The sequence below is a fragment of the Zonotrichia leucophrys genome, chromosome 21 (genome assembly GCF_028769735.1).
Source record: "Zonotrichia leucophrys gambelii isolate GWCS_2022_RI chromosome 21, RI_Zleu_2.0, whole genome shotgun sequence".
Classification (NCBI taxonomy): domain Eukaryota; kingdom Metazoa; phylum Chordata; class Aves; order Passeriformes; family Passerellidae; genus Zonotrichia; species Zonotrichia leucophrys.
This window is the reverse complement of record NC_088190.1, coordinates 6,661,964-6,687,972: the sequence shown is the minus strand read 5'-3', so window position 1 is coordinate 6,687,972 and position 26,009 is coordinate 6,661,964. Positions and strand designations below refer to the sequence as shown.

The following is a 26,009-nucleotide window of genomic DNA, read 5'->3' as shown; positions in this document are numbered from 1 at the left end:
ATTAAACTCTGTCTGTGGGGGACACCAAACTCTGCCCGTGGGGGACACAACTCTGCTTGTAAGGGACACCAAACTCTGACCATGAGGGACACAGCTCTGCTTGTGGGGGACACTGAAGCCTGCCCATAGGGGACACCAAACTCTGTCTGTGGGGAGACGAAACTCTGCTTGTGGAGCATACAACTCTGCCTGTGAGGGACACAAACTCGGCTTGTGGGGGACACCAAACTTTGTCTGTGGGGGACAAAACTCTGTCCATACAGGACACCAAACTCTGCCCATGGGGACACAACTCTGCTTGTGAGGGACACCAAACACTTCTCATGGGGTTCATCAAAATCTGCCCATAGGGGACACCAAACTCTGCTTGTGAGGGACAAAACTCTGCCCGTGGGGGACACAACTCTGCCCATGGCCAGCACGCCTCTCACATCTCAGCTCCTGCCTCATCCCAGGCCAGGATTCCTGACCATCTCCAGGCCAAACCTCCTGACCCCACATGGGGAGGTGAGGGGTGGCCTCTGTCCCACTGGGAATGCTCAGGGATCACCAAGGGGCATCACCCCAGCCAAAAGGGAAATGTGTCACCCACGGGAGGGCGGTGCCTCAGCAGTGACCTGGGGGGGCTGGCTGGGCTTGTCCGAGTGGGGACAGGAGGGGACACAAAGGCAAGAGAGGGGAAAAGTGGGGGGAGAAATCCAAGGAACAGGATCTGGCTTAGAGGTGGGAGGAGAGAGAGAGAGAGAGACTCCAGCAGAAGAGGAAGGGACTGTGGGACTGGGCTGGATGGATGGATGGATGGATGGATGGATGGATGGATGATGGATGGATGGATGATGGATGGATGATGGATGGAGCAAAGCTTTGTCCCGTCAGTGAGAACAGGAAATGCCTCAGGGAGACAAATCCCATCCCTGCAGTGTGGAGAGGGGCAGCAGGGAGCCCCTTCCCATCCTGGCTGCTGCAGAAACCCCTCAGCTCCTCTGTCCTGGCTCCACATCCTGGGCAGGGCAGCACCTCCAGGCCCAGCTCTGTTCCCTTCCAGGCCACTCCCGTGGCAGAACCCGGCTCTGCTCAGCACATTCCCGGCCCTGCCTTCTTGTCCTTGCTCCCGTGGCCAGCTCAGGGACAGCAGGGCCACCAGGAGCCCTGCCCCGTGTCCCCGGGGGGTGTTGGCAGCCCCTCCTCGTGCCAGGCCAGCGCTGTCCCCGCTGCTGCTGTTCTGCTGCCATGTCCTGGTGGTGACACTCGGCTCTGGATTGTCCCTCAGAGGAGCAGTGAGTGTCACCTGTGCCTGTCCTCTCCACTCCTCCTGCAGCCATTCACGTTTTCCAAAGGTCCCAGGCTGGCTGGAATTCCTCCCCAGCCCTGCTTAGCAGTGATCTGGGGAGCCACCGGTGAGAAGGGAAGGTAGGCTGGGCTGGGGAAATTTGCTGTCCATTGAATAAATGTTTTTCTGCTTTCATTTGTCTTTGCAGTTTGTTTGTTTGTTTGTTTTTTAAACAAGTCCTTATTTTTTGGTCCATAGGTCTTCTGTGGTCCCGATTTACATCACCCTTAATGCTCAGCTGGGTTATTCCTTCCTATACAACATTCACCAAATTTACAGCAACGGAAAGAAAAGGAAACAAAATGAAACTTTTTCTTTTTCCTTTACAAAGAAAAAAAACCCCAAAGCGCTCAATTTGGCTTTGACTATGCCAGCTACCTAGGGAAGTAATGGCAAGTCCTGGAGTGTGGGAATGTCGTGGCCAGGGGCTTTGGAGGGAGGGCTGGATTGAGGTTGATGAATGCACCCAGCCCGTGGTCTCTGGCCACAGGAGGAGTCAGGCCCAGAGGCTGGACCTGCCTCTGGAATGTTCTGGAGGAGCTGGATCCTGGGAGAGCTCCCCCCTTTCCCATCTCCTCGGCAGCTGGGGTGGAACGGGGCAGGGAGGGTCCCTGGGGTCCCCAGAGGTGCCTGGCCTTGGCTCTCCAGGGCTCCCTGGCGTGGGCTCTCAGTAGGCCTGGCCCGTCTCCACCGGCAGCAGCCCCAGCACGGCCGAGTGCTCGCCCAGCTTCATGCGGCGCTGCGTGGACAGGCTGACGTTCTTGGCCAGGTAATCCACGGCGGCTGCGGGGGAAAGGGACAGTGAGGACAGTGAGGACACGGGGGACACGCAGGGAGAAGGATTTCAGCCCTGCAGGGCAGCACCAGGGGCCTCCTGATCTCCTGGGAAGGGGGTCAGACCCAGGATGGGGCTGACAGGAGGAGGACAGGTCCTGCAGGGCAGCAGGGACAGCCCAGAGCTGTCACACACACCAGGGACCTCCTGATCTTTTGGGAAGGGTTTCAGAGTGAGGATGGAACTGCCAGGAGCAGGACAGGTCCTGCAGGGCAGCAGGGAGAGCCCAGAGCTGTCACACACAGCAGGGACTTCCTGGTCTTTTGGGAAGGGTCTCAGAGCAGGGCTGGGACTGTCACACAGAGCAGGGACCTCCTGCTCTCCCAGGAAGGGGTTCAGAGCCAGGATGGGGCTATCACACACACCAGGGACCTCCTGTTTTCCTGGGAAGGGCTCAGAGCTGGGCTGGGACTGTCACACACACCAGGGACCTCCTGCTCTCTCAGGAAGGGTTCAGAGCCAAGCTAGAACTGCCAGGAGCTGCCGTGGGGCTCAGCACAGCCGAGGGGAAGGGAGACCCTCAACTCTCCCCATGAACACCTGAAAGGAGCTGAAATTCCGCATGGGAAAGGGGGGTTCTGAGGGAGTTTCATCACTCCCGGTGATGCTGCTGGATGTGATTCCAGAGGTTTCGCTGGAGCCTGCCCAGCCCTGGGCTCGCACCTGCCTCCCCCGCTGCTGCGGGCCCTGCCTGCCTTCCTCCACCCCACCGAAAACTCTTCCCTCGCTCCCATCCGGGAAGGGAGAGCAGCCCCAGCCCCGGGGGGACGGCAGGACCCCGGGGTGAGGGGACAGGGCTGGCACAGGACGGTGACACCGCTCATTAGCCGGCCTTCAGTCACAGTCCCCCCCCCCGCCCCGCGCCTCTAATGGCCCCAATTAGATTAATCAGGAGCTGGCAGGAGCTGCCCGATCGCTGCCAATGAGTAAACAAATCTGAGCCATCACCGTCCTGTCAGCGGCGGGCCCCAGAGGAGCCCCTTCCACGCACCAATCCTGATTAGACTTGGCAGATCCATTAGAATTCCCTTCATGCTCCCGCGTTCCATCACCGGCATCATTAACACGGCCCCGGCCGCTGGGAGCGGCGGATCCGCCGGCCCCGATCCTTGCAGGGCGGGATGGAACGGGTCTGGAGCGGGACAGACCTGGGATAACCCAGTGGGAGCGGGAGAGACCCGGGATAACCCACCGGGCGCGATCCCGGGATAACCCACAGGGAGTGGGAGGGATCTGGGATAACCCAGGGGAAGCAATCTCGGGATAAACCTCCAGGAGTGGGAGAGACCCGGGATAACACACTGGGAGTAGGAGAGACCCGGGATAACCCAGCCGGAGCAGGAGGGATCCCGTGATAACCCACGGGGAGCGGGAGAGACCCGGGATAATCCACTAGGAGCTGGAGGGATCTCGGGATAACCCAGCGGGGCCGATCCCGGGATCACCCACCAGGAGTGGGAGAGATCCTGGGGTAACCCACCGGGAGCGATTCCGGGATAATCCACCGGCAGCGGGAGGAATCCCGGATAACCCACGGGGAGTGGGAGGGACCCGAGATAACCCACCGGGAGCAGGAGGGATCCCGGGATGACCCACCAGGAGGGATCCGGGATAACCCACCAGGAGCGGGAGAGACCTGGGATAACCCATTGGGAGCGATCCCCGGATAAACCACAGGGAGCAGGAAGGATACGGGATAACCCAGCTGGAGAGACCCGGAATAATCCACCGGAGAGATCCGGAGATAACCCAGCAGGAGCGATCCCGGGATAACCCACAGGGAGTGAACCCGGGATAACCCGCCGGGAGCGGGTTATCCCAGGATAACCCACGGGGACGACCCCGGGATAACTCACAGGGAACGGGAGCAATCCCGGGATAACCCCCCGGGAGCAGCAGCAGCCCGGGAGTGCTGGGTGCACCCCTCTGCCTGCCACGGGCTCCGTACCGCAGCTCCCATCCAGAACTTTCCCGGGTATTTCAGGGGTTCCACCGCTCCGGTGTGAGGTGTGGCCCTGTCCCCTGGGTGGCCCTGGGGGAAAGAGGGGGGAGCAGGTGGAGCCCCCAAAATCCTGGAATGGTCAGGGAGTCTGGAAAAACTCCCTGAGATCACCGAGTCCAGACCTCAGCCCAGCACTGCCCGTCCCAAACGCTGCCTCCGAGCACTGGATCCAATTTTGGGGACAATCCCAGGACTGGCATCTCCCCTGGCAGCCCTGAGACCCTTTCCATGCAGGAATCTCCCCCAAAATCCAACCTGAGCCTCCCTCGGTGCTGTTTGAGGCTTTTGTCCAGTCCCGTTCCCTGCGAGCAGAGCCCGACCTCCCCCAGCTCCAACCCCCTGCCAGGCTGGGAATTCCATGGCAATTCCATCCTCCCAAAAACCCCAAACATTCCTTGCTGTGCCCGTGGGAGGAACCCAAAGGCACCAGGGGATGCCAGGCCAGAAATCAAGGGTGGGGTTTGTTTGTTTAACGGGGCAGAAGCCAAAATAAACCCAGAAATTTCCGGAAGGTGTTTGTTTGTTTGTTTAAGTGAGAGGGAAAGTGAGGCTGGGTTTGTTTGTGTAAAAATGGGGATAAGGAGAAGTGGGAGGAGAGGGATTCTCTGATTCCCAAATCCTGGGTTTGTCCCCTGTCACACAGAGCCTGCTCCAACCCCATAACCCCCATTCCTATAATATCATTTACATAAATTAAATTATATAAATGATATAATTTATATTATGTTATATCCTATATAATAATATATTTATATCATATAATAATATAAATATATAATAATATATTTCTATATATTTATATATTTTATATATCATATATAGCAATATAAAAGTAATATATTTATATTATAGCCTATAATAATTTAATGTAATATATAGTATATAATATATATTATATGTAACATCATATTGATACTATTATATTATATCCTATATAATAGATTTATATCCTATAATAATATAAATATATAATAATATATTTGTGTATTATTTATATAATTTATATGTAATATGTATAGCAATATAAAATAATATATTTATATTATATCCTATAATAATGTAATATAATATATAGTATATAATATATATTATATATAACATTATTTAGATACTATTATAGCATTTTCATTAATTATATACCATTAATTACATAATATTATCTCCACCATGACATTATATATAATCCAAATGATACTTTGTGTTATGCAATTAATATATTTAAGCACCTAAAAATAGTTTTTGATGCTTTTATGGCGCAGCAGAGAAGGAAGCAGCACCTGATGTGAATAAATGACCCCGCGGGGTCACCTCACGCCGACGGGCGTTAAAACAGAATTTGAAGGGAAGTGAAGAACCCAAAAATAGGAGGAGGAATCGGAATTATCTGCGAAGCACAAGAGGCACCGGGAAAGGCAGGAAAAAAATCTCCTTATTCCAAGGTCAACAGCACGTGAGGGCAGCGCTAATTACCGAGGCGAACTGCGGAGAGCTCGGCACCAACGGGGTGACAGAAACGGGCACGGGGGGCCGGGAAACGACACAAACCGTGCGAGCAAAAAATTCCTGCAGCAAAACCAGACAAACCCTCCTTTCTCCTTCCCCCTCTCCGCCGAGCGCTGCTCGCCCTCCTTATTTTATTTTTTACACACATGGGTGTGACTAACGCCTCGCCCAAGGGAATCTTTATTGGAAATACATGGTATCGGAATTTGTTTAAGATTTTTATCAATAGCACGTGTGTCCAGCCCCGCATCCAGAAGCGAGGGGAAGGTCGAGGGGTCACAGATCAAACTCCCGACAAACAAAAAGAGGAGGGGCGGGGGGGCCGCTATTGATCCCGTCTGCCGCCACAGCCGGTTCTCATTGAGGCCGCGCGTTAAGGACATTAAAGGGCTGTGACAGAGCGGGGCCGGAGCCGCGGCCGAGGGAGGAAAGGTCAGCGAGGACACGCTGGGGCAGCCCGCAGGAAGAGGATGCACCTTTAACCCTCGCGGGTCAGCGGCGCTGCGAGAGCCCCGCGGCCGGGACAGCGCGGCAGGTGACAACAGTGACAACAGCCCGGCCGCGGGGATGTGCCTGTCACCCTGCCGGGTTGTGCCTGTCACCTGGCTGGGGTGTCCTTGTCACCCTGCCAGGATGTGCCTGTCACCCTGCCGGTGTGCCTGTCACCCTGCCGGGATGTGCTTGTCACTGTGCCGGGCAGTGCCTGTCACCCGACTGGGCTGCCCCTGTCACCCAGCCAGGGTGTGCCTGTCACCCTGCTGGGGTGTCCTTGTCACTCGGCTGGGATGTGCCTGTCATCCTGCCAGGCTGTGCCTATCACCTGGTTGGGGTGTCCCTGTCACCCTGCTGGGGTGTGCCTGTCACCTCCAACCAGGCAGTGCCTGTCACCAGGCTGGGGTGTGCCTGTCACCCAGCTGGGGTGTCCCTGTCACCCTGCCAGGGTGTCCTTGTCACCCAGCTGGGCTGTCCCTGTCACCCCGCCAGGGTGTCCCTTTCACCTGGCTGGGGTGTCCCTGCCACCCCCTGACCAGGCTGCCTCTGTCCCCTCCAGCCAGGCTGTCCCTGTCACCCAACAGGGACATCTCCCACTGGCCAGGCAGTGCCAGTCGTCCAGCCAGAACAGCACCCCATGACTGGGGTGTCCCTGTCACCCAAAAGGAGCAACCAGGTTGTTCCTGTCACCCAGCCAGAACAGCATCCCATAACTGGGCTGTCCCTGTCACCTCCAGCCAGGCTGTTCCTGTCACCCAGTGGGGACAACACCCCCTAGCTGGGCTGTCCTTGTCACCCAGCCAGAACAGCATCTCCTGACCAGGGTGTTCCTGTCACCCCTTGACCAGACTGTCCCTGTCGCCCAAAAGGGACACCACCCCCCTGACCAGGCTGTCCTTGTCACCCCCTGGTCAGGCTGTCCCTGTCACCCAGCAGGGCCAACACCCGGGCCACACTGTCCCTGTCCCAGGGCAGCTCAGGATTCCAAGCCCAGCTGTCCCACAGCCCCAGCCCTGGTGACAAACGCGTTCTGCAGGGAGAGCTCCCAGCCCCGGCCTGGGGAGGGCAGGGCAGGCTCAGCTCAGCCCAGCTCGGCTTTACAAAGCCCAGCTTTCCTCAGGCTGAGCAGGATGAGCCAATCCGGGTGATTTTGGGGAAGGAGAAGGCGCTGGGAGCTGCCCTTTGCTGACAGAAAGCTTCACCTAAAACATTTCCCTGGGGGCTTTTGATTCACAACCCATGAGCGGATCTCACTTCAAGCAGGACAAACTTCCAGGGGTCTCCCACCCAAAAAAGGCAGAATTTGGGTGCATAAACCCAACCTCCACTCCCTCCCTCACTCCTGCCCTTCCCATGAAGGGGGAATCGCTCCCAGCACTTACTCTGCCCGTACTGGCCGTACTGGTATCCGGCCACGGGGTCCACGCTGTAGCTGGTGGTGCTGTAGGTGGGGGGACAGTAGGACTGCGAGGTCGGGAGGCTCTCCACGGACTTGATGGAGTCGCTGCGCTGGCTGCAGCTGGCCGAGATGGAGTTGGTGCTGTCCAGGCCGCCGTGGAGGGGAGAGATGGAGAAATCGGCCTGGGGCTGAGGCGGGACCCCGCTGGGGTTGCTCAGGATGCTCATCACCTGCAGAGACACCGAGGCATCGTCAGGGGCCGGCAGGGAAGGAAACTGCCCCGAAAACGGCCCCGAAAACAGCCCCAAGACGGCTGCAAGATGGCCCCGAAAACGGCCTCAAAACGGTCCCCGAAAACAGCCCCAAAAACGGCCCCGAAAATGACCTCGAATGGCCCCAAAAGCACCCCCAAAACCGGCCCGAAAATGGCCCCCAAAACGGCCCCGAAAACGGCCCGAAAAGCAGCCCGAAAAACGGCCCCAAAAGCGACCCCAAAAACGGCCCCAAAACGGGCCCAGAAACCGCCCCAAAAATGGCTCCAAAACCGACCCCAAAATCAGCCCCGAAAGCGGCCCGAAAAACGGGCCTGAAAAACGGCCCTGAAAACGGCCCCGAAAACGACCCCAAAAGGGCCCCAAAAAGGCCCCAAAAGCAGCTCCAAAATCAGCCCCAAAAGCAGCTCCAAAACGGCCCCAAAATGGCCCCAAAACCAGCCCCAAAACGGCCCCAAAACAGCCCCAAAAGCACCCCCAAAACGGCCCCACAAACGGCGCTTTGGGATGGACAGCACCCACACGGGAGAGCCGAGCTCTGCTCCCCCAAACCCCGCCGGGGCTCCCCTTGGAGCCCTGAACAAGGAGAATGCAACAATTCCACTCAGCCCACTCGGGTTTTTGGGGATATTTTGCTGCCCCTGCCAGGGATGAGCAGAGGGGTCATGGAAAACCAGGAGAAAAATCCCGATTTTCCCAAAGGGACGGTGAGGAAAAAAATCTTCCCGTTGTTGGGAAGTCAGGTTTGCAAAGGTCCCCGAGCAGAGCAGGTCAAAGCCTCGCTGCCTTTGATGCAGCTCCAGGGGCTGAAACGTCCGAGGTCTCTTTGGCCCCAAAAGTTAAAGGGTAACAGGTCCTGGTCCGGCTCCTTTCAGTGGAAAATGTAATTGAATTTGCACACAAAAAATCTTCCTGCTTTGAGACCCGAACCAGATGAACTAATTGGGTTTTTGTTGGTGTTTTTTTTTTTTTTTCTCCTTTTTTTTTTTTAACAAAAATGCCAGATTTGTTCCCGGGGCTGAGCTGGGGGTGATGCTCTGCCCTTCACACGGGGACCCCGCTCCCGCCAGGGATCAGCGCAATTTCCCCGGGGTAATTCCGAGTTAAGGGTGGAAAGGGCCGGCAGGGGAAGGGCCGGGGGTTCCTCAATCCCCTCGGTCGTGTCGGGGGGAGCGGGGACAGGGGACGGTCACCTCGGGGGGCCCGCCCTGCGCTCAGATGCCGAGCGGCTCCAAATCTCCGAATTTAGCATAACCTTATTGACATCAATTAAAGTGGCAAATTGGAAATATTTGGAGCCTGGCAAGTGGTAAAATGAGCCCTTTATCCGCCAGCAGCGGCCTGGTGAGCTTTTGTGCCGGGGCTGCATTCTCGGCAAGGACACTGGGGGGGGGGTTATGGGGCCGAGGTTCCCCTTCCTGCTCACCCCGACACCTTCCCGGCCCCTCCACCGTGCCCCAGCGGGGTGAATGCCCAGCCACGAGCTGGCCTCTGCTTTCTAAAGCATCTCCTCCTCCCCCCGGAAGGGCTCGGCAGCGCTGCAAAGGCGCTTTGCCTGCATGGAAAATCCGCTCCCGGCTCCGCTCCGCCAGGAGAATTTGTCCGGGAGGGGAACTGGGCAGCGGGGGGTGGAGGGGGTTGGGTAAAACGCTGGAAAATCCATCTGACCCCGAGCGCGGGGCTGGGCTGGCTGTGGGGCTGGGGCACGGCAGTGAGGTTTGAGAGAGGGGAGGGCTCGTTCCCCCCATCCCTCACTACCTGCCCCCCATTCCGAACTCGTTATCCCTCATCTATTGCTCATTTCCCCCATCCCTGGCTCCTTCCCCTCCACCCGGGGCGCTTTTCCCCCATCCATGGCTCTTTCCCTCTCATCCTGGGCTCATTTCCCCCCAGTCGGGGCTCTTTCCCCCCCATCTCGGGCTCGTTCCCTCCCATCCCTGTCTTATTCCCGCCCATCCCGGGCTGGTTTCCCCCATCCCTGTTCCTCCCCCCCATCTCTGGCTCATTCCCCCCATTCTGGGCTCATTGCCCCCCATCCGTGTCTCCTTCCCCCCCAGCCCAGGCTCGTTCCCCTCATCCCTGGCTCCTTTCCCCCCACCATCCATGGCTCGTCCCTGCTGTTCCGAGCTCTTTCCCCTCCATCCCTGGCTTCTTCCCCCCCATTTCTGATTTGTTACCCCCAAGCCTTGTCTCATTCCCCCATCCCTGGCTCACTCTCCCCCATCCCAGTCTCGTTCCCCCCCTATCCGAGGCTCGTTATCCCCCATCCATTGCTCATCCCCCCCCATCTCGGGCTTGTTTCCCCCCATCTCTTGTTCATTCTCCCCATCCCTGGCTCATTTCCTCCTCGTTCCCAGTCTCGTTCCCCCATCCCTGACTCTTTCCCCCCATTCTGGGCTCATTCCCCCCATCCCGGGCTCATTCCCCCCATCCCTGGCTCATTTTCCCCCATCTCTGGCTCCTTCCCCCCATCCCTGACTGGTTCCTCCCATCCATAGCTTGTTCCCCCCATTTCAGGCTCATTCTCCCCCATCCCAGACTCTTTCCCCCACCATCCCGGGCTCCTTCCCCCCCATCCTGAGCTCATTCCCCCCATCCCAGGCTTGTTGCCCCCCATCCCTGACTCGTTCCCCCCATTTCAGGCTCATTCTCCCCCATCCCAGACTCTTTCCCCCCCCATTCCAGTCTCATTGCCCCCATCCCTGCCTCGCTGACCCCTCCTCCTCCTCCTCCAGGCTTTCCACCCTGCCTCAAGCTCAGACCTCTCTGCTGCTCCCCCAGAGTTAAACCCGGCTCAGCTGCCCCTACATCGAGCTCAGCAGAGCCTGGATCGGCTCTCCAGAGCCTCCTGGCAGGGATTAAACCCCCGAGGTGCTTCCAGGGAAAATGTTCAGCCCTAAAAACATCCCCGAGGGTCTCCCCAGCCCAAGGATTCGATATGAAGAGAGGAAAATGCATTCAACACTCAGGAGGGTGGGTTAATCCAGGACTGGGGTGCTGAGCAGTTCTGGGGGTGCCACACGGACCCCCTGAGGCTCTGCAGAGTGGGGAAATCACGGGAGGGCAGCCTCAGAGTTAATTGTGGGCTCTCCCTAAAGCCCACAACCCCTGATCTGGTTCAGCCCCAATCCCCTCTGGGCTGCAGGAGCTGGGGCTGTGCCCTGAGGGACACCCAGGACCCTCACACAGACACGGCTGGAGTGAACTCAAGAGCAGAATCCGCCGTTTAAAACAACAAACACGCAGAAAACACAGACTTTGGGGCTGTGAGTTATTTCTGGAAGCTCTGCCCTCTCTCCCTGCCCTGGCTGAGCTGTCCAGGCCCGGCAGTGCTGCCTGGATGGGGCTCGGAGCCCGCCCAGCCCCGCAGGTGCAGGGAGGATTTCAGGCATCGCTCAGGGAGCTGCGGGGTTTGTGCTGCTCTGCTCCGCTCCCTCCCGGCCCCAGCTGCTCCTGATTACCCCCAGAAAAGAACCCGAGGCTCCCCAAGGCGGGGAGAGCCACATTAACACTTCCTCTTAGGAAAAAAAAGGGGGATGTAAAGCAAGGCTGGCAAATGAAACCCAGATTCACACTCCAGATTCAGGCAGCGGGGCAGATGCTTCCACGAATCCCGCGAAAAAAAGGAATTGGCGTCAATTGGTGGGAATCAGGAGCGGGGCCTGAGCTCAGCTCTGCCCCCGGGGCCTCTCCAGGACGGCCTTGGCTCCAGCAGCCTCGGATCTGGGAGATCCCGATCCCTGATCCCCCTCTGGGATCCCTGCAGGGACATTGTCCCAACGAGGGACAGCTCAGGGGGTTTCATCTGGAATCCACCGACCCGGGATTCATCTCTGTCATGGCAACATGCCCACTGAGGAGCTCAGGGGCTGAATTTCCCTCTGGGAATCCATCAGGACACCGGGATTCACTCTCAGCCCTGTTCCAATTCCTGTTCTCCCTGCAGGGACACTGCCCCACTGAGGGACGGCTCAGGGGCTGAATTTCCCTCTGGGAATCCATCAGGATGCTGGGATTCGCTCCCATCCTTGCTGAATTCCCAATTCCTGTTCCCCTTCCAGAACCCCTGCAGGGACACTGCCCTGACGAGGGACAGCTCAGGGGGATGAATTTCTCTCTGGAAATCCATCAGGATGCTGGGATTCTCTCCCAGCCCCATGCCAATTCCTGTTGTCCCTCCAGGATCCCTATAGGGACACTGTCCCATCGAGGGACAACTCAGGGGGCTGAATTTCATCCATCAGGAATCCATCAGGACACCGGGATTCACTCCCATCCCTGCAGAGTTCCCAATTCCTGCTCCCCCTCCGGAATCCCTGCAGGGACACTGCCCCACCGAGGGACAGCTCAGGGGCTGAATTTCCTTCTGGGAATCCACCAGGACACTGGGATTCTCTCCCAGCCCTGTTCCAATCCCTGCTCTCCCTGCGGGATCCCTGCAGGGACACTGTCCTGCCAAGGGACAGCTCAGGGGGACAAATTTCCATCTGGGAATCCACCAGGATGCCGGGATTCGCTCCCAACACTGCAGAGTTCCCAATTCCTGCTCCCCTTCCAGAACCCCTGCAGGGACACTGCCCTGCTGAGGGACAGCTCAGTTCAGCCCGAAAAAGGACAGGAAGGGCTGAATTTCCCTTTGGAATTCCATGAGGGAACATCTGGACACCAGGATTCACTCCCAGCCCTGCTGAATTCCCAATTCCTGCTCCCCTTCGGGAACCATGCAGGTTGCCCTGCCGAGGGACAGCTCAGGGGCTGAATTTCACTCTGGGAGCGCACCAGCACATCAGGATTCACTCCCAGCCCTGCCGGGATGGGGAATGGCTGCCTCTGGGATTGGGGATTCATCCCAGCTGGATGTTCCTGTGGATCTGGGGTGGCCGAGGGGACCCTGACAGCTCAGCTGAGCCCCAAAACTCTCCGGTCCCTCTCCAAGAACGCTGGCCATGGGAAGCCCCTTGGACAGGCTGAGCGGAATTTGGGGCTGGAGTTCCCTTCCCACACAGGCTGAGGGATATTTGGGGCTGGGATTCCTCTTTCTGGATGGGCTGAGGGGAATCTGGGGTGGAGAATCTCCTTCCCAGACAGACTGAGAGGGATTCGGGGTGGAGAAGCTTCTTCCAGGACAGGCTGAGAAGGATTTGGGGCTGAGAATTCCCTTCCCACACAGGCTGAGGGGGATTTGGGACTGGGATTCCTCTTCCCAGATGGGCTGAGGGGGATTTGGAGCTGAGAATTCCCTTCCCAGCCAGGCTGAGGGGATTCTAGAGGCGAGAATCCCCTTCCCAAGCAGGCTGAAGGGGATTTGGGGCTCCCTGAGCTCTGCACAGGTTCAGTCGAGGGCAGATCTGCCTTTCCCCACCCCAGGACACAAAGAGATTTGGAATATTGAGAGGTTCCCATTCCCTCCTTCCACCCAGCACAGCAAACCCTGCAGAGCCCTCCTGCGTCCCCGGCCTTCTCCTTCCAGCTGCAGAAACTCATTTTCCAGGCCACTTTTGAACTCTGGATCCCCTCCTCAAGAATGCAAAGTCCTTCTCCCTTCCCTCTCTGACCTTGCTGCCTGCTAATTTATGACTTCTTGGTGCATTATCATCCCTGACTAAAAATCAATGCCCGCTCCACATCTGCCAGGGTTTATCTGCAGGGGGATCTGCTCGCTGTCCATCAGCGGGACTGACAGCAGGACTGTCCCTCTCCCTCCCTGCCATCCTCATCCTCTCCCTTCCCTGGCCCAAATCCATCCTTGAGCTCGCATTTAGGGCTGAGTCTTGCCTCAGGCTTCATCCCTGCCTTTCTTGGGGTTGGGATGAGCAGGGAGAGCTCCTGGGGTGTGGGGTTGATGCACAAAGACCCTCCTGGATGAAAGCAGCAGCTCCCCCCTCACCTCCTGCTGCTGCTGCCTCCCTCCCCACCCTCCTCAGCAGCTCCCCCCGGGACGTTTCATCGCTCTCTCCCCTGCTATAAAAGGAGGGGAGTTAAAAAAATGTAATTAATTCCCTCCATTTCTGAGCTGGCCCTCGGGGCCTGTGGCCGCGGAAGCTGCGGCGGGGGAAATGTGCACCCTTTATGATAAAGGAGCGGCTCTGGGGAGGGGAGAGCAGGGAGGACCTTCCAGCTGGGCAGTCAGGAGCTGCTTTTGGGGCGCAGGGGGCCGCAGGGGACCCGAGTGATGGGGACAGATAATGCAGGGACAAGGGCAGGGCAGCAGCGGGGGCTGGTGCCAGCCTGGCCATGGCAGACCTGGGGTGGCTCTGTGGTGGCTGCTGAGAGCCAAGGGACAGCCCTGGAGTGACCATGGTGCCTTCTCTGTGGGATATCCTGGAGTGACCACAGCTCCTGCCCTGAAACAGCCCCGGAGTGACCACAGTGCCTTCTCTGTGGGACATCCCAGAGTGACCATGGCTCCTGACCCAAAATATCCCTGGAGTGACCACAGCTCCTGCCTGGAAACATCACCAGAGTGACCATGGTTCCTTCCCTAAATAGCCCCAGAGTGACCACGGCTCCTGCCCTGAAACAGCCCTGGAGTGATCACGGATCCTGCCCTGTGGGACAATCCCAGAGTGACCACAGCTCCTGCCCTGAAACATCATCAGAGTGACCATGGTTCCTTCCCTAAAACAGCCCAGAGTGACCATGGTTCCTGCCCTAAATAGCCCCAGAGTGACCACAGCTCCTGCCCTGTGGGATATCCTGGAGTGACCACAGCTTCTGTCTCTACAGGACAACCCCAGAGTGACCTCGACTCCTGCCCTAAACCAGTCCTGGAGTGACGGCAACTCCTGACCTAAAACATCCCCAGAGTGACCATGGCTTCTTCCCTATGGGATATCCTGGAGTGACCACGGCTCCTGCCCTACAACATCCCCAGAGTGACCATGGCTTCTTCCCTATGGGATATCCTGGAGTGACCACGGCTCCTGCCTTAAAACAGCCCCAGAGTGACCACAGCTCCTGCCCTGTGGGACATTCTGGAGTGACCACGGCTCCTGCCCTGTGGGACAACCCCAGAGTGACCACAGCTCCTGCCCGGAAACGCCCCAGAGTGACCACAGCTCCTGCCCTATCCCAGGAGTTCCCCAGGATCCCCAGGTGACCCCTGTCAGCTCCTGGATCCTGCGGGGACACATCCAGGGACATCCAGGGACACACCTGGGGACATCCATGGACATCCAGGGACACGCCAGAAGGGCTCCTGGCCCTGTGATTCTTGGGGCTGTGGTGCTGCTCTCCTGAGAATGGGGACAAATGGGGACAAATCCTCCCAGGCTGGCAATGAATGGGATCTGTTGCACTTTTCGGGGCCACACCAGGCAAGAAGCCCCAGGAGATTCCCTGCAGGGGAAGCTGAAATCTCTCCTGGGCTGTTCCCACCTCCCGTCCCAGGCACAGCAAACCATCCTGCCAGGAAACCCTCTGGATTTAGGGAGAACAAAGCTCTCCCAGCTCCTCCTGGGGAAGGTCCTGGGGTCACCTCCACCCCTGGGGTCACCTCCACCCCTGGGTGCTCCAGCTCCTCTCCAGGTCCTGCCCGGCCATCCCAGGCAGTTTTGGGGGGACCCATCTCCATCCTTGCCATCTTTCCCTCTCACCCTGCTCGTGGCAGAAGGAAAAACCCTTCCCCACATTAAAGCTTTTTGATCTCTGTGGATTCATTTCCACTTGGCGGGAAGAGGAAGAGTCGATTATTCCACACATACATTAAATGGGAACAAAATGAAGAGGTGACTGTAGGACGGCTGAAAGCCGAAGAAAGAGTTAGGAGGAGATAAATACACTTTCCCCAAAGATCTCCACTTGAAAGGAGGATAAATATATGCAAATATGCCCCTAGGTAGGACTAAAATGACTTGTGTAGCAATCGCTAACACTGCACTCACAAAACCAAGCAATTAATTTCCAATATTTTCTAAATCACCGCAGCCAGCTGAGCAGGATCCCAGCATTCCAAACCCACCGAGCACCCCCTGAATTTGCTTTGCAGATCCAGAGGGTGCTTCACCCTTCCTGCACCGGGAAAATCCCCGATCCTGTCACTGCAGCTCCGTGCATACAGCCAGGCAGGGTTTGGAGCAAACTGGAGCCCGTGGTGGGGTTTGGGTGCTCTGAGGACCCTGCAGGTGTTTCCCAAGCCCAGCAATTCCCTCTGCAGTGACCTCGAGCTCAGCCCTGCCTCTCTCGGGTGTGATCGAAGCCTCCACTCAGATTTTGGGGGATTCAAGGTTGGCAAACCCAGGGCTGATCCCCAGCCTCACCCTTTGGGTGTTTATCCCCCTCCAGGAGCTGAGGGGAGCAGTGGAGGAGCCCCCACGGCTCCTCCTGACCCAGACATGGCTCCAGAGCTGCTGCTGGGGAGCTGCTTCACCCTTCCTGCACCAGGAGAATCCCCGATCCTGTCACTGCAGCTCCGTGCATACAGCCAGGCAGGGTTTGGAGCAAACTGGAGCCCGTGGTGGGGTTTGGGTGCTCCTGAGGACCCTGCAGGTGTTTCCCAAGCCCAGCGATTCCCTCTGCAGTGACCTCGAGCTCAGCCCTGCCTCTCTCGGGTGTGATCGAAGCCTCCACTTGGATTTTGGGCGATTCAAGGTTGGCAAACCCAGGGCTGATCCCTGACCTCGCTCCCTTGGGTGTTCATCCTCTCTCCAGGAGGGAGAGGAGCAGTGGAGGAGCCCCCACAACCCCACGGTATCTCCTGATACGAGCTGACTCCAGAGCTGCAAAATCCCAATTTCCAACCCCAAACGTCAGCTGAAAGAGGTGTGGAGAGCTGGGAACGGAACATGACGCACCTGAATCCCACTTCCTTTGCACTCCTGGGACACCAGACCAGCCCCAAACAGCAACCAAGCAACCCTGGCCCGACACTGGCGCTTCCCGAGGCTCCGGAGCCCCGAGGGACGCTCGGGCACCGTGGGGACGGCTCGGGGACACGGCAGGTGACATGGAGATGAGCGCTGTGCCCTACAATGGCCCTGCTCCCGCCACACACCGACGATGGAGAGGTGCCAGGGGTGGGATGGAGCCGGGGATGCGATGATGGAGCTGCAGGGGCTGCGAGGGACGAGGAGGAGGAGGAGGAGTGGGGGTGGGAGGTTGTTACCTGATTGTTCAGGGCTATGGTGAGGTTCCAGCGGGAGCACTGCATCTTGTTTTGGGCACCCTGCTTCTGTAGGGATGTACAAATCACAGACAAGGTCTGAGGACAGGCGCTGAGCTACGCGCAAAGGGCTCGGCGCGAGGGGAGAGGGGCGGCTGCTGCTCCGGGGGATCCCACGAGGGAATCGGGAGCACCACGGGGTCAAATGTTCACTGAGGGCTCTGAGAAACCCCATGGGAGAAGCAGGACAGGGAGGGGAAGAGCGGGAATTCAATTAAAAGCTGCTTGGTGTGGGGACGTGACACAGTCCCTGGATTGGAACACCAAAATCTGCCTTGGGACACCAAAATTTGCTCTGGGACACCAGAATCTGCCTTGGGACACCAAAATCTGCTGTGGTACATCAAAATCTGCCTTGGGACACCAAACTCGGCTCAGAAACATGAGCCACAGTCCCTGGCTTTGGGACTCCAGACTTTGCTCTGGGACACCAAAATCTGCTCTGGGGCACCAAACTCTTCCTTGGGACACCAAACTCTCCTCCAAAACATGAGCCATTGTCCCTGGCTTGGGACACCAAAATCTTCTTTGGGACACCTAACTCTGCTCTGGGACACCAAAACTTGCTGTGGGACACCAGGCTCTGCCTTGGGACACCAGGCTCTACTTTGAGACACCAAAATCAGTCTTGGGACACCAAAATCTGCTCTGGGACACCAGACTCTGCTCCAAAACACGAGCCATTGTCCCCGGCTTTGGGACACCAAAATCTGCATACAAACATGAGCCACAGTCCCTGACTTGGGACTCCAGACTCTGATTTGGGACACCACACTCTACTCTGATACACAAAACTCTACTCCAAAACACCAGCCATTGTTCCCATCCTTGGGACACCAAACTGCTCCAAAACACAAGCCATGGTCCCTGGCTTTGGGACACCAAACTCTGCCTTGGGACACCAGACTCTGCTTTAAGACATGAGCCATTGTCCCTGGGTTGGGACACCAAACTCTGCTCTGGGACACCAAAATCTGCTTTGGGACACCAAATTCTGCTCCGAAACACAAGCCATGGTCCCTGGCTTTGGGACACCAAACTCTGATTTGGGACACCAATCTCTGCTCACAAACATGAGCCATGGTCCCTGGCTTGGGACACCAAACTCTGCTCTGGGACACCAAACTCTGCTCAAAAACATGATCCATGGTCCCTGACTTAGGACACCGGACTCTGCTCCTAAACATGAGCCATGGTCCTTGGCTTTGGGACACCAGACTCTGCTTTGGGACATAAAACTCTGCTCTGGGACACCAAATTCTGCTCTGGGACACCAAGCTCAGTTTTGGGACACCAGACTCTGCTTTGGGACATAAAACTCTGTTCTGGGACACCAAAATCTGCTGTGGGACACCAAATTCTGCTCTGGGACAACAAAATCTGCTCTGAAACACGAACCATTGTCCCTGGCTTTGGGACGCCAATCTCTGCTCTGAGACACCAAACTCTGCTCTGGAACACCAAACTCTGCCCTGGGACACCAAAATCTGCTCTGAAACACAAAACTCTGCTCAAAAACATGATCCATGGTCCCTGACTTAGGACACCGGACTCAGCTTTGGGGCACCAAAATCTGCTCCTAAACATGAGCCACGATCCCTGGCTTTGGGGACACCAAATTCCGCTCTGGGACACCAAAATCTTCTCTGGGACACCAAACTCTGCTATTCCCCAGGGAAAAGCAGGAAGCAAAGGCTTGGCCAGGCTGGGTCACCAGGGAGGAACACAAAGGGGTTTTGTGGAGTGGGGCTGGGGGAGGCCAGAGGGATCCCAGGTTCTGGACACCAATTTCACCGACCAGGAAACACCAGGAGAGGCTGGAGCCAAGGGGAGAAGGAGCCCCTCCACACCCCCAACCCCTACAGGGTTCTGATTTCCAGGGACAGGTCCCCTCGGGGAAGGAGCAATTTGTGCTTTACACCCATCAGCACCGAGCGTTTTCCCTGATTTCATCGGGATTCTGAGACATTTGATAGAGAAAACCCAGGATGGAGCCCGGGCTGCCCCGATGTGCTGCTCAGCATGATAATATAGGAATAAAATATTTCTAAAATCATGGTATATTCAGGGGAGCTAGAAAGAAAGTTAGGCCCTGGGAAATGTTAGACCTTGTGTTTGCTGCATCATATGAAATTCTACCTGTGTAACCAGGATATGATAAATGACATAATTGTTAGATGTGATGATTGATTAGTAATTAGAGATAATTATTTTTTTAATTGTAAAAAGAATCATGAGAAATTAGGCTCAAGGGTTTGAGGGGCATCACAAGAAACCCATGCTTGGATGAATCAATGTATACAACAGAACAATGTAAGTTTAATAATTAATATGTAGTTATATAATGATAGAATATAAAACATGTTCATCCCAAACCCATGGCAGAGTCAGATTTGGGTCTGTGTGCCCCTGACACCCAGAGCTCTTCAATAAAAGCATTTGCATAGAATCTTTCCATAATTATGTGTTCCTGAATGCTAACAAACAAACGGAGCTGCCCCAACCTCCTGATTTTGAGTCACCACGAGCAAACTCCATCCTGGTGCTGCTTCCACCCTGTGTGTGTTTAACCTCACATTTCTCTGTGAATATTTCAGAAGGGAGAAATTTTCTGGGTGGGAAAATCCCCCTGCTGGAACGGGGAAACGTCTCTGGGACGATTCACCCTGAGTATCGGGGGTGGGAACACAAATCCCTGCTCGTGGAATTTTGGGACAAAGTCGCCTGGGAGAGAAAGCAGGAAGGCAGAACCATGGAAAACTGGAATTCCCAAACGCTTCCAATGGAAGGACTCGGGGTAGGTTTGGGGTTGGGAATGGGTCGGGCTTTTGGCTTTTGTTGTGTATTTTTGGGTAAGCTCAGACCTGCTGGGAGAAGGAGGAGCTCTGGGGGCTTGGTGAGGGATACAAAATGCCAAGAAAGGAACAAACACACCCAAGTTTCCCCGTAAAACAGCCCAAAACCTGCGGCACCGAGGGGTCTCAGCAAATTCCAGCTGCTTTAGGAACTTCTCTGACAAAGCGAGACCCAAACAAATCCACGGCAAGGTCTCCTCTTCACCTCCTCCCTGTCCTTCCTCTCCCTCGCTCCATTCCCAATCCCGATCCCGACAGTGCAGCCCCCGGACTCCCTGATGGAGCTTCCAAAGGAGATTTCCTGGGATGCTCTGGGCGCGGGGAGTGCGGGGGAAGGAGCTGCACCACAAAGAATCCCCCGCGGGGCTCCCGGCCCCGGGCGAGGCTGCTCCGTGTGTTGATAGTCCTGTGTGCTGAATGATACCCTCGTGGGCTCACTGATAGCCCTATGGGCTTAATGATAGTTTTGTGTGCTGATAGTCCTGTGGGCTCATTCGCCGTGGGCTGATAGCTCGGTGAACTGATAGTTCCATGTGCTGATAGCCCCGTGGGCTCACTGATATCCCCGTGTGCTTATTGATAGTCCCAGTCCTGCCCCGGCCCTGTTCTGGGCTCCTCGCACTGATAGTGATGCCTTAGGATTTTAACTTTTATATTTTCCATGTATTTGTGACCCTGCAGTTCTTTAGTGTGTAACTCCAAACCCCACACGCAGTGCCAGCTGCTGTTCTCCCGTTTGGGGCAGACACAGCAATTCCTCAAAGAGCCCTCACTGCCTCAGGCCCCCAGAGATTCAACAAAAGGGAGCTGGGGGAGCAAACTTGGGGTGAATGACTTCATTATCTGAAGCTGGAATTGGAGGATTAACCCCCAATATGCAAATGGACCAAAGATATAAAAGTGTAAAAACCCGTGAGCCATGGTTCATTTCTGGGTGCAGCCCCTGGCGGACTTGGTCTGCCCGAGACGTACCTGAGGGCCCTTCAGTAAACACAAACACTTTTTATTTCTTTAATTTTATTCCCTTAATTCTATTCCCTTAATTCTATTCCCTTCATTTTGTCTGGCTCTGTTTTCAGGCAGCCCCAAAAGGCATCAATAGCCCCAAAGGCATGGATAGCCCAGCCCTGCCCAGGGCTCCTCTGTGCCTGCCCCGCTCTGTCTCTGATCTATCGAGGGCTGTAATCAGTTAAGCCTGGTTTAAGCGCGGTGTAAGAGACCCCGCTCGGCCCGGGCAGGTCACGGCGCTGCTGGGCCCGGCAAGTGCAGCGGGACCGAGCACCGAGCAGCCCCAGAAAAGGGAAAATCAGCGGTGCCGAGCTCCCTGCCCGCTCCCTTTCCCCATTCCCGGCCGGTTTTAGGGGAGGGTTTTGAGGCTGGCAAGGGGGGTTATTCACAGACACGAACGGGACGGGGCTGCTGCTGAAAGCGCCTTGAGCTGTTTTATTTTTCAGCATCAGTCTCATTATGTGATTATGAGAATGGGAAGATGCCAGCAGCTCACATCCCAAGAACTTAATGTTACAACTTGCTTTATAAGCTTCTTGACCAATCACACAAAGCAAAAGCATATTGACAGTAGTTCTATCCAACCACTATAAGCACACGTACCTTTGGTTAAAACAATGTTTGCTTATTTCAAATACAATACCTGCCCGTAAGCCTTAAAACACAACGCACAGAGCTCCATTATTAAGCTTCAACCTTCCTAATATCTTGCTAGATAAACTTTCTGTAGTTTAGAGAGTTATTCTAGACAAGCGTTAATACACAGATCATTGTTCTATTTGCCCTTGCTTTTCTACAGTTTAAATAATTTTTCTGCTGACCAATCTCATGGCTGCTGCTTAGCTCTAATCATAGTTCTGCTGTGTCTGAAGCCTGCATCTTGCACCTTTCCCAAAACCTTCTAATTTTGAAGATTCCCACAGGTTTCTCTTCCCAGCCCGCCCCAAAGCCTGAGCAGGATCCCGGGAGATCCCGGCTGAACATCGGCTCCTGGTGGATTTTCTGGGGCTGCCAAGGGAGGAGGATTTTTAAAGTCAGGGCCCCTTTTCCTTCACCCAAAGGAAAATCCCAGCTCCCGAACGCAAGGAAATGCCGATCCCAGCCTCCCGAACCCTCTCTGCTCCTGGGGTTTCAGGAGCCACTGAAACACCACCAAACATGAGCCTCCAAAGACTCCCAGAAAAGCGGGAATCGGCGATGGAGGAGCTGCATCCACCGCGGGATCGCTAAAAGGGATCGTTAAAATCCCTTCCAAAAATCCTGCAGGCACAAGCCCTGAGGAACACCCAGAATTTGTGGGGTTTTCTCCTTCCCAGAGCAGCCCTGACACACCCCGGCCTGGTCACCCACTCCTGAATTCTCCCTGAAGGATCCCAAATCCCCTCTGGGCTATTGAAGGATCCCAAATCCCTTCCCGGCTGCCAAAGGATCCCAAATCCCATCTCAACTGCCAAAGGATCCCAAATCCCCTCCTGGCTGCCGAAGGATCCCAAATCCATGCAGTGGGGAATGAAGCAGGATCGGCACTGAAATCCAGGCTAAAGGAGCACCGATATTTCAGCTCCACACCTCCCCTGCCCCCTTTTCCCTTCCCTCCAGGAAGGGCCATTCCCGGGAATGCTGCAGGGAAAAGGAGCCCTTTGTGTGCCCCGTTTGTCACCGTCCCGCCGTGCCGGGTCCCAACAGCCCCGATTCCATCCCGGGAGAGCCGCAGGGAATCTCTGGGCAGGAGCGGCATCACGCGAAGCGATGTCTGAAATCCCAGAGCTCATTCCTGTCCCACAGATGGGAGAAACCCGGCAGCATTGGCTGCCCTCAGCCCAAATTCCACCTGGCCCTAATCCCAAACTCCGGGCTCCGAACACCCCCGGATCGAAATGGGAGCGGGATGGGATCGGGATAGAGAGGGATGGGATTGGGATCGGGATCCCATCAGGAATCGCCGATTTTGGGAATAAAACCCGGCAGGGTTGATTAGAAACGGCGCAGGCACACAAAGAGCAGAACAGAATCTCCCCCCGCAGCCTGAGAAAGACCCGAGGGCTTGGGTTTGGATGCGATCCCTCCCCGGCTCCTCCAGCTCTCCCAAACCGCTCGGGTGGGGTTTTCCTGCCCAGCTCGGGTGCTGATTTCAGCAGGGGATGGGATTAATCCCTCCCCGGGTATCTCGGCTCTGCCGTGCCTGGGCTGGCCGCAAACCCCGCACAATTCCCGGTGATTTTTTATTTTTGTGTGCTCATCACAAACGGGGAAGCCTCGGAACAGCGAGGGAGAAAAGCAGAAGCTCCCGGGTTAACTCCTCACTCGCCCGCCTTTGAGGGCACAATTTGAATTTTTGGGCACCTCTGAAGGTGCTACGAATTAAAATATCTTTTAGAATGACAAAGCAAAGCCACCACGGAGCGATCTGGATCATCAGAGCAACAAAACGCCTCTTTTTAAACCCTTTTTTTCCCCATTTTTTTTGGTTCTTTTTTTGGTGGGTTGATTTTTGTTTGGTTTTTTGTTTTTGTTTTCCTCACGGACGCCATGGATGGCCTGGAACCCGGAGATGTTTTTGAGGGGAAGAAGATGCTCTGATGGAAAGCGGGCAGAGCTGAGCCTGTGCCAGGGCTCTGCCTCACCGAAATCCAACCTTTTCCAAGGAAAACAGCCCCGCATCCACCGCGCGGGACCCGCAGCGCATCCCTCGCCCTCCCGCACCAACGCGACAACTTCATTCCTTAACCCCACAACTCCCGGCCGAGCCACGAGGTGTTTTTAATGAGAATATCTCGATCCAAAACCTGCGAAAAGCGGCAAATCCTCGCTCTGTGCCCGTGCTGGCTGCGGTGCCAGGGGCGGGAGCGCGGCTGCCGCTCGAGCGGAGTTTTGGAGCATCTCCTGCCGCAGAAGTTTAAAAAGCACACAAGGCTCTGCTGATGCCGAGATAACGGCTGGAAAAGGGATTAGAGATACTTAGCGGAGGAGAGGGAAGACTCAGGAAGGGCTGATCATTTCCAAGATATGACTATTTAAAGATAATGATTGCATAAATTTAATTAATGCATTTTCATGCCGCAAATGGCCGTTTTGTAATTAATGTATCTGGCCTCGCTAAGCATGGGAGATCACATCTCCCGCCCCCTCCCCTCGCGAGCCCCCCTCCGCCTCCCGTTTAATGAAAGACAGAGAGCAGATGACAGAAACAATTTGTCAGCCCGCGCGGGTGTCAGATGCCTAATTGGTTGCGCTGAGTTAGTGGGAAGTGAAGGGGGAGAGGGTCGGGGCTGGCGGGGCTCCTTTCCCTCTTTATCCCCAGCTCCGGGCCGGGTGTCCGCGCCGGGGGCGGGGGGAGCGAGGGGCGAGAGTGTTTCGTGTTAATTGATGGCGATTAGGACGCAGATTGGCTGTGGCAGGCGCTGGGCAGTGACAAGCGGGGGACACAGCGCACAGCTGGCACATGTCACCGCTGCCGGCAGCACGGACGGCGCCCGCGCTCCCGGCCCGCCCGCTCGCTGCCGTCTCGCTCCCATCTCCATCCCATCTCGATTCCATCCCGATCCTATCTCGATCCCATCCCGCTTTCATAGCGATCCTATCCCAATCCTATCCCTCTCTATCCCGATCCTACCTCGATCCCGTCCCGCTTTCATCGCGATCCTATCCCAATCCTATCCCTCTCTATCTCCATCCCATCTCGATCCTATCTCGATTCCATCCCTCTCTATCCCGCTGCCGTCCCGCTCCCATCTTGCTCCCATCCCGATCCTATCTCGATCCCATCCCTCTTTCACAGCGATCCTATCCCAATCCCATCCCTCTCTATCCCGGCTCCGTCCCGCTCCCATATCGATCCCATCCTCATCCTTATCTCCGATCCCATCCATCCCACCCTTCCATCTCGCCTATTTCATCCCGATCCCAATCCCATCCCTCATCCACATCCTGCTCCCATCTCGATCCTACCCCGCTCCCATCCCGCTTCATCCCGATCCCAGATCCCATCCCGCTCCCATTCCGGTCCCATCCCGATCCCATTCTGCTCCCATCTCAATCCCGCTCCCATCCCTCTCTATCTCACTCCCATTCTGCTTCCATCCCAATCCCAATCCCACTCCTCTCTATCCCGATCCCATCCCTCTCTATCCCGTTCCAATCCCGCTCCCAGCTCTGCTCCCACCCTCCGGCTCAGCGAGGAACCGGCACCTTGGCACGGGCTTTGGGGCTCTGGGCAAAAGCTGAACCCCCCAAAACCAGAGCCCAGCCCGGGTTTTATCCTCGCTGAGCCCTTCCAGGGACAACCTCCGTGTCCCGCCTGCTCTTGTCCCTGCCTCACTACGAGCCGGTTTTAAAGCCGAGATTAAGGCAGGGCGGAGTTAATGCACGGACCAGCTGCTGCACAAGGTTTGGGACTGCGGGGAAGAGCTGAACACCAAAAATCAGAATTCAGCTCAGGTTTTATCTGCCCTTAGTCCTGCCAGGGACAATCTCCGTGTTCCGCCTGCTCCCGTCCCTGCCTCACTACAAACCAGTTTTAAACCCGAGATTAGGGCAGGGCAGAGTTAATGTATAGACCAGCTGCTGCCGGGGCTTTTGCACAAGGTTTGGGACGGCGGGGAAGAGCTGAACCCCAAAAAATCAGAGCCCAGCTCGGGCTTTACCTGCCCTGAGCCCTGCCAGCCTTTACACCTGAGAGATCCTGGGAAATTCTCCGTGTCCCGCCTGCTCCCTCACTAGGAGCCGGTTTTAAAGCCGAGATTAAGGCAGAGCGGAGTTAATGTATGGACCAGCTGCTGCCGGGGCTTTGCGGGTGCCCGCGGGTCAGCGGCAGTAAAGCCTCGCCTGATTAATTCTGCCCTGGTCATTATGCGGAGGAGAAAAACCTCCTGTCCGCACAAAAACCGGGAATCTGGAGCTTCCTGGGCAGAGAGACCCCGCACCCCGCCAGGACACAGCGCACACTGCCTGAAATCCTGCCAGGAGCAGGAATCGGCCTCGTTTCTGGAATGTTCTGTGATTTTCCGGGGCTCTGAGCTGGTCACAGCGCTCAGCAGCAGCGGCAGGCGCGGCAGGGCTTGGCTTGGCCCTGCCCACAGGAAAAACAGCCCAAGAAAGGCCAAAACTCGAGCCCAAAAAGGCCAAAACTCAAACCCAGGAAGGCCAAAACTCCA

The 26,009-nt window shown here is 56.2% G+C and overlaps 1 protein-coding gene across 7 annotated transcripts in view; it reads right to left on the bottom strand.

Annotated features, from left to right (window-relative positions):
- Positions 1-281: 281 nt before the first annotated feature.
- PAX7 (paired box 7) overlaps positions 282-26,009 on the bottom strand; it is a 148,994-nt gene continuing 123,266 nt past the window's right edge. For 4 of the 7 annotated variants that reach the window (XM_064730692.1, XM_064730694.1, XM_064730693.1 and 1 more), the window contains exons 9-10: positions 7,545-7,791; positions 282-2,113 (exon numbers count right to left, since the gene is read on the bottom strand). In XM_064730692.1, the coding sequence (XP_064586762.1) occupies positions 1,998-2,113; positions 7,545-7,791 (363 nt within the window). In that variant the 3' untranslated portion in view covers positions 282-1,997. Of the gene's footprint in view, positions 2,114-7,544; positions 7,792-16,936; positions 17,003-26,009 lie in introns of all 7 variants that reach the window. The other 3 variants (XM_064730688.1, XM_064730689.1, XM_064730691.1) reach the window with 1 other exon arrangement.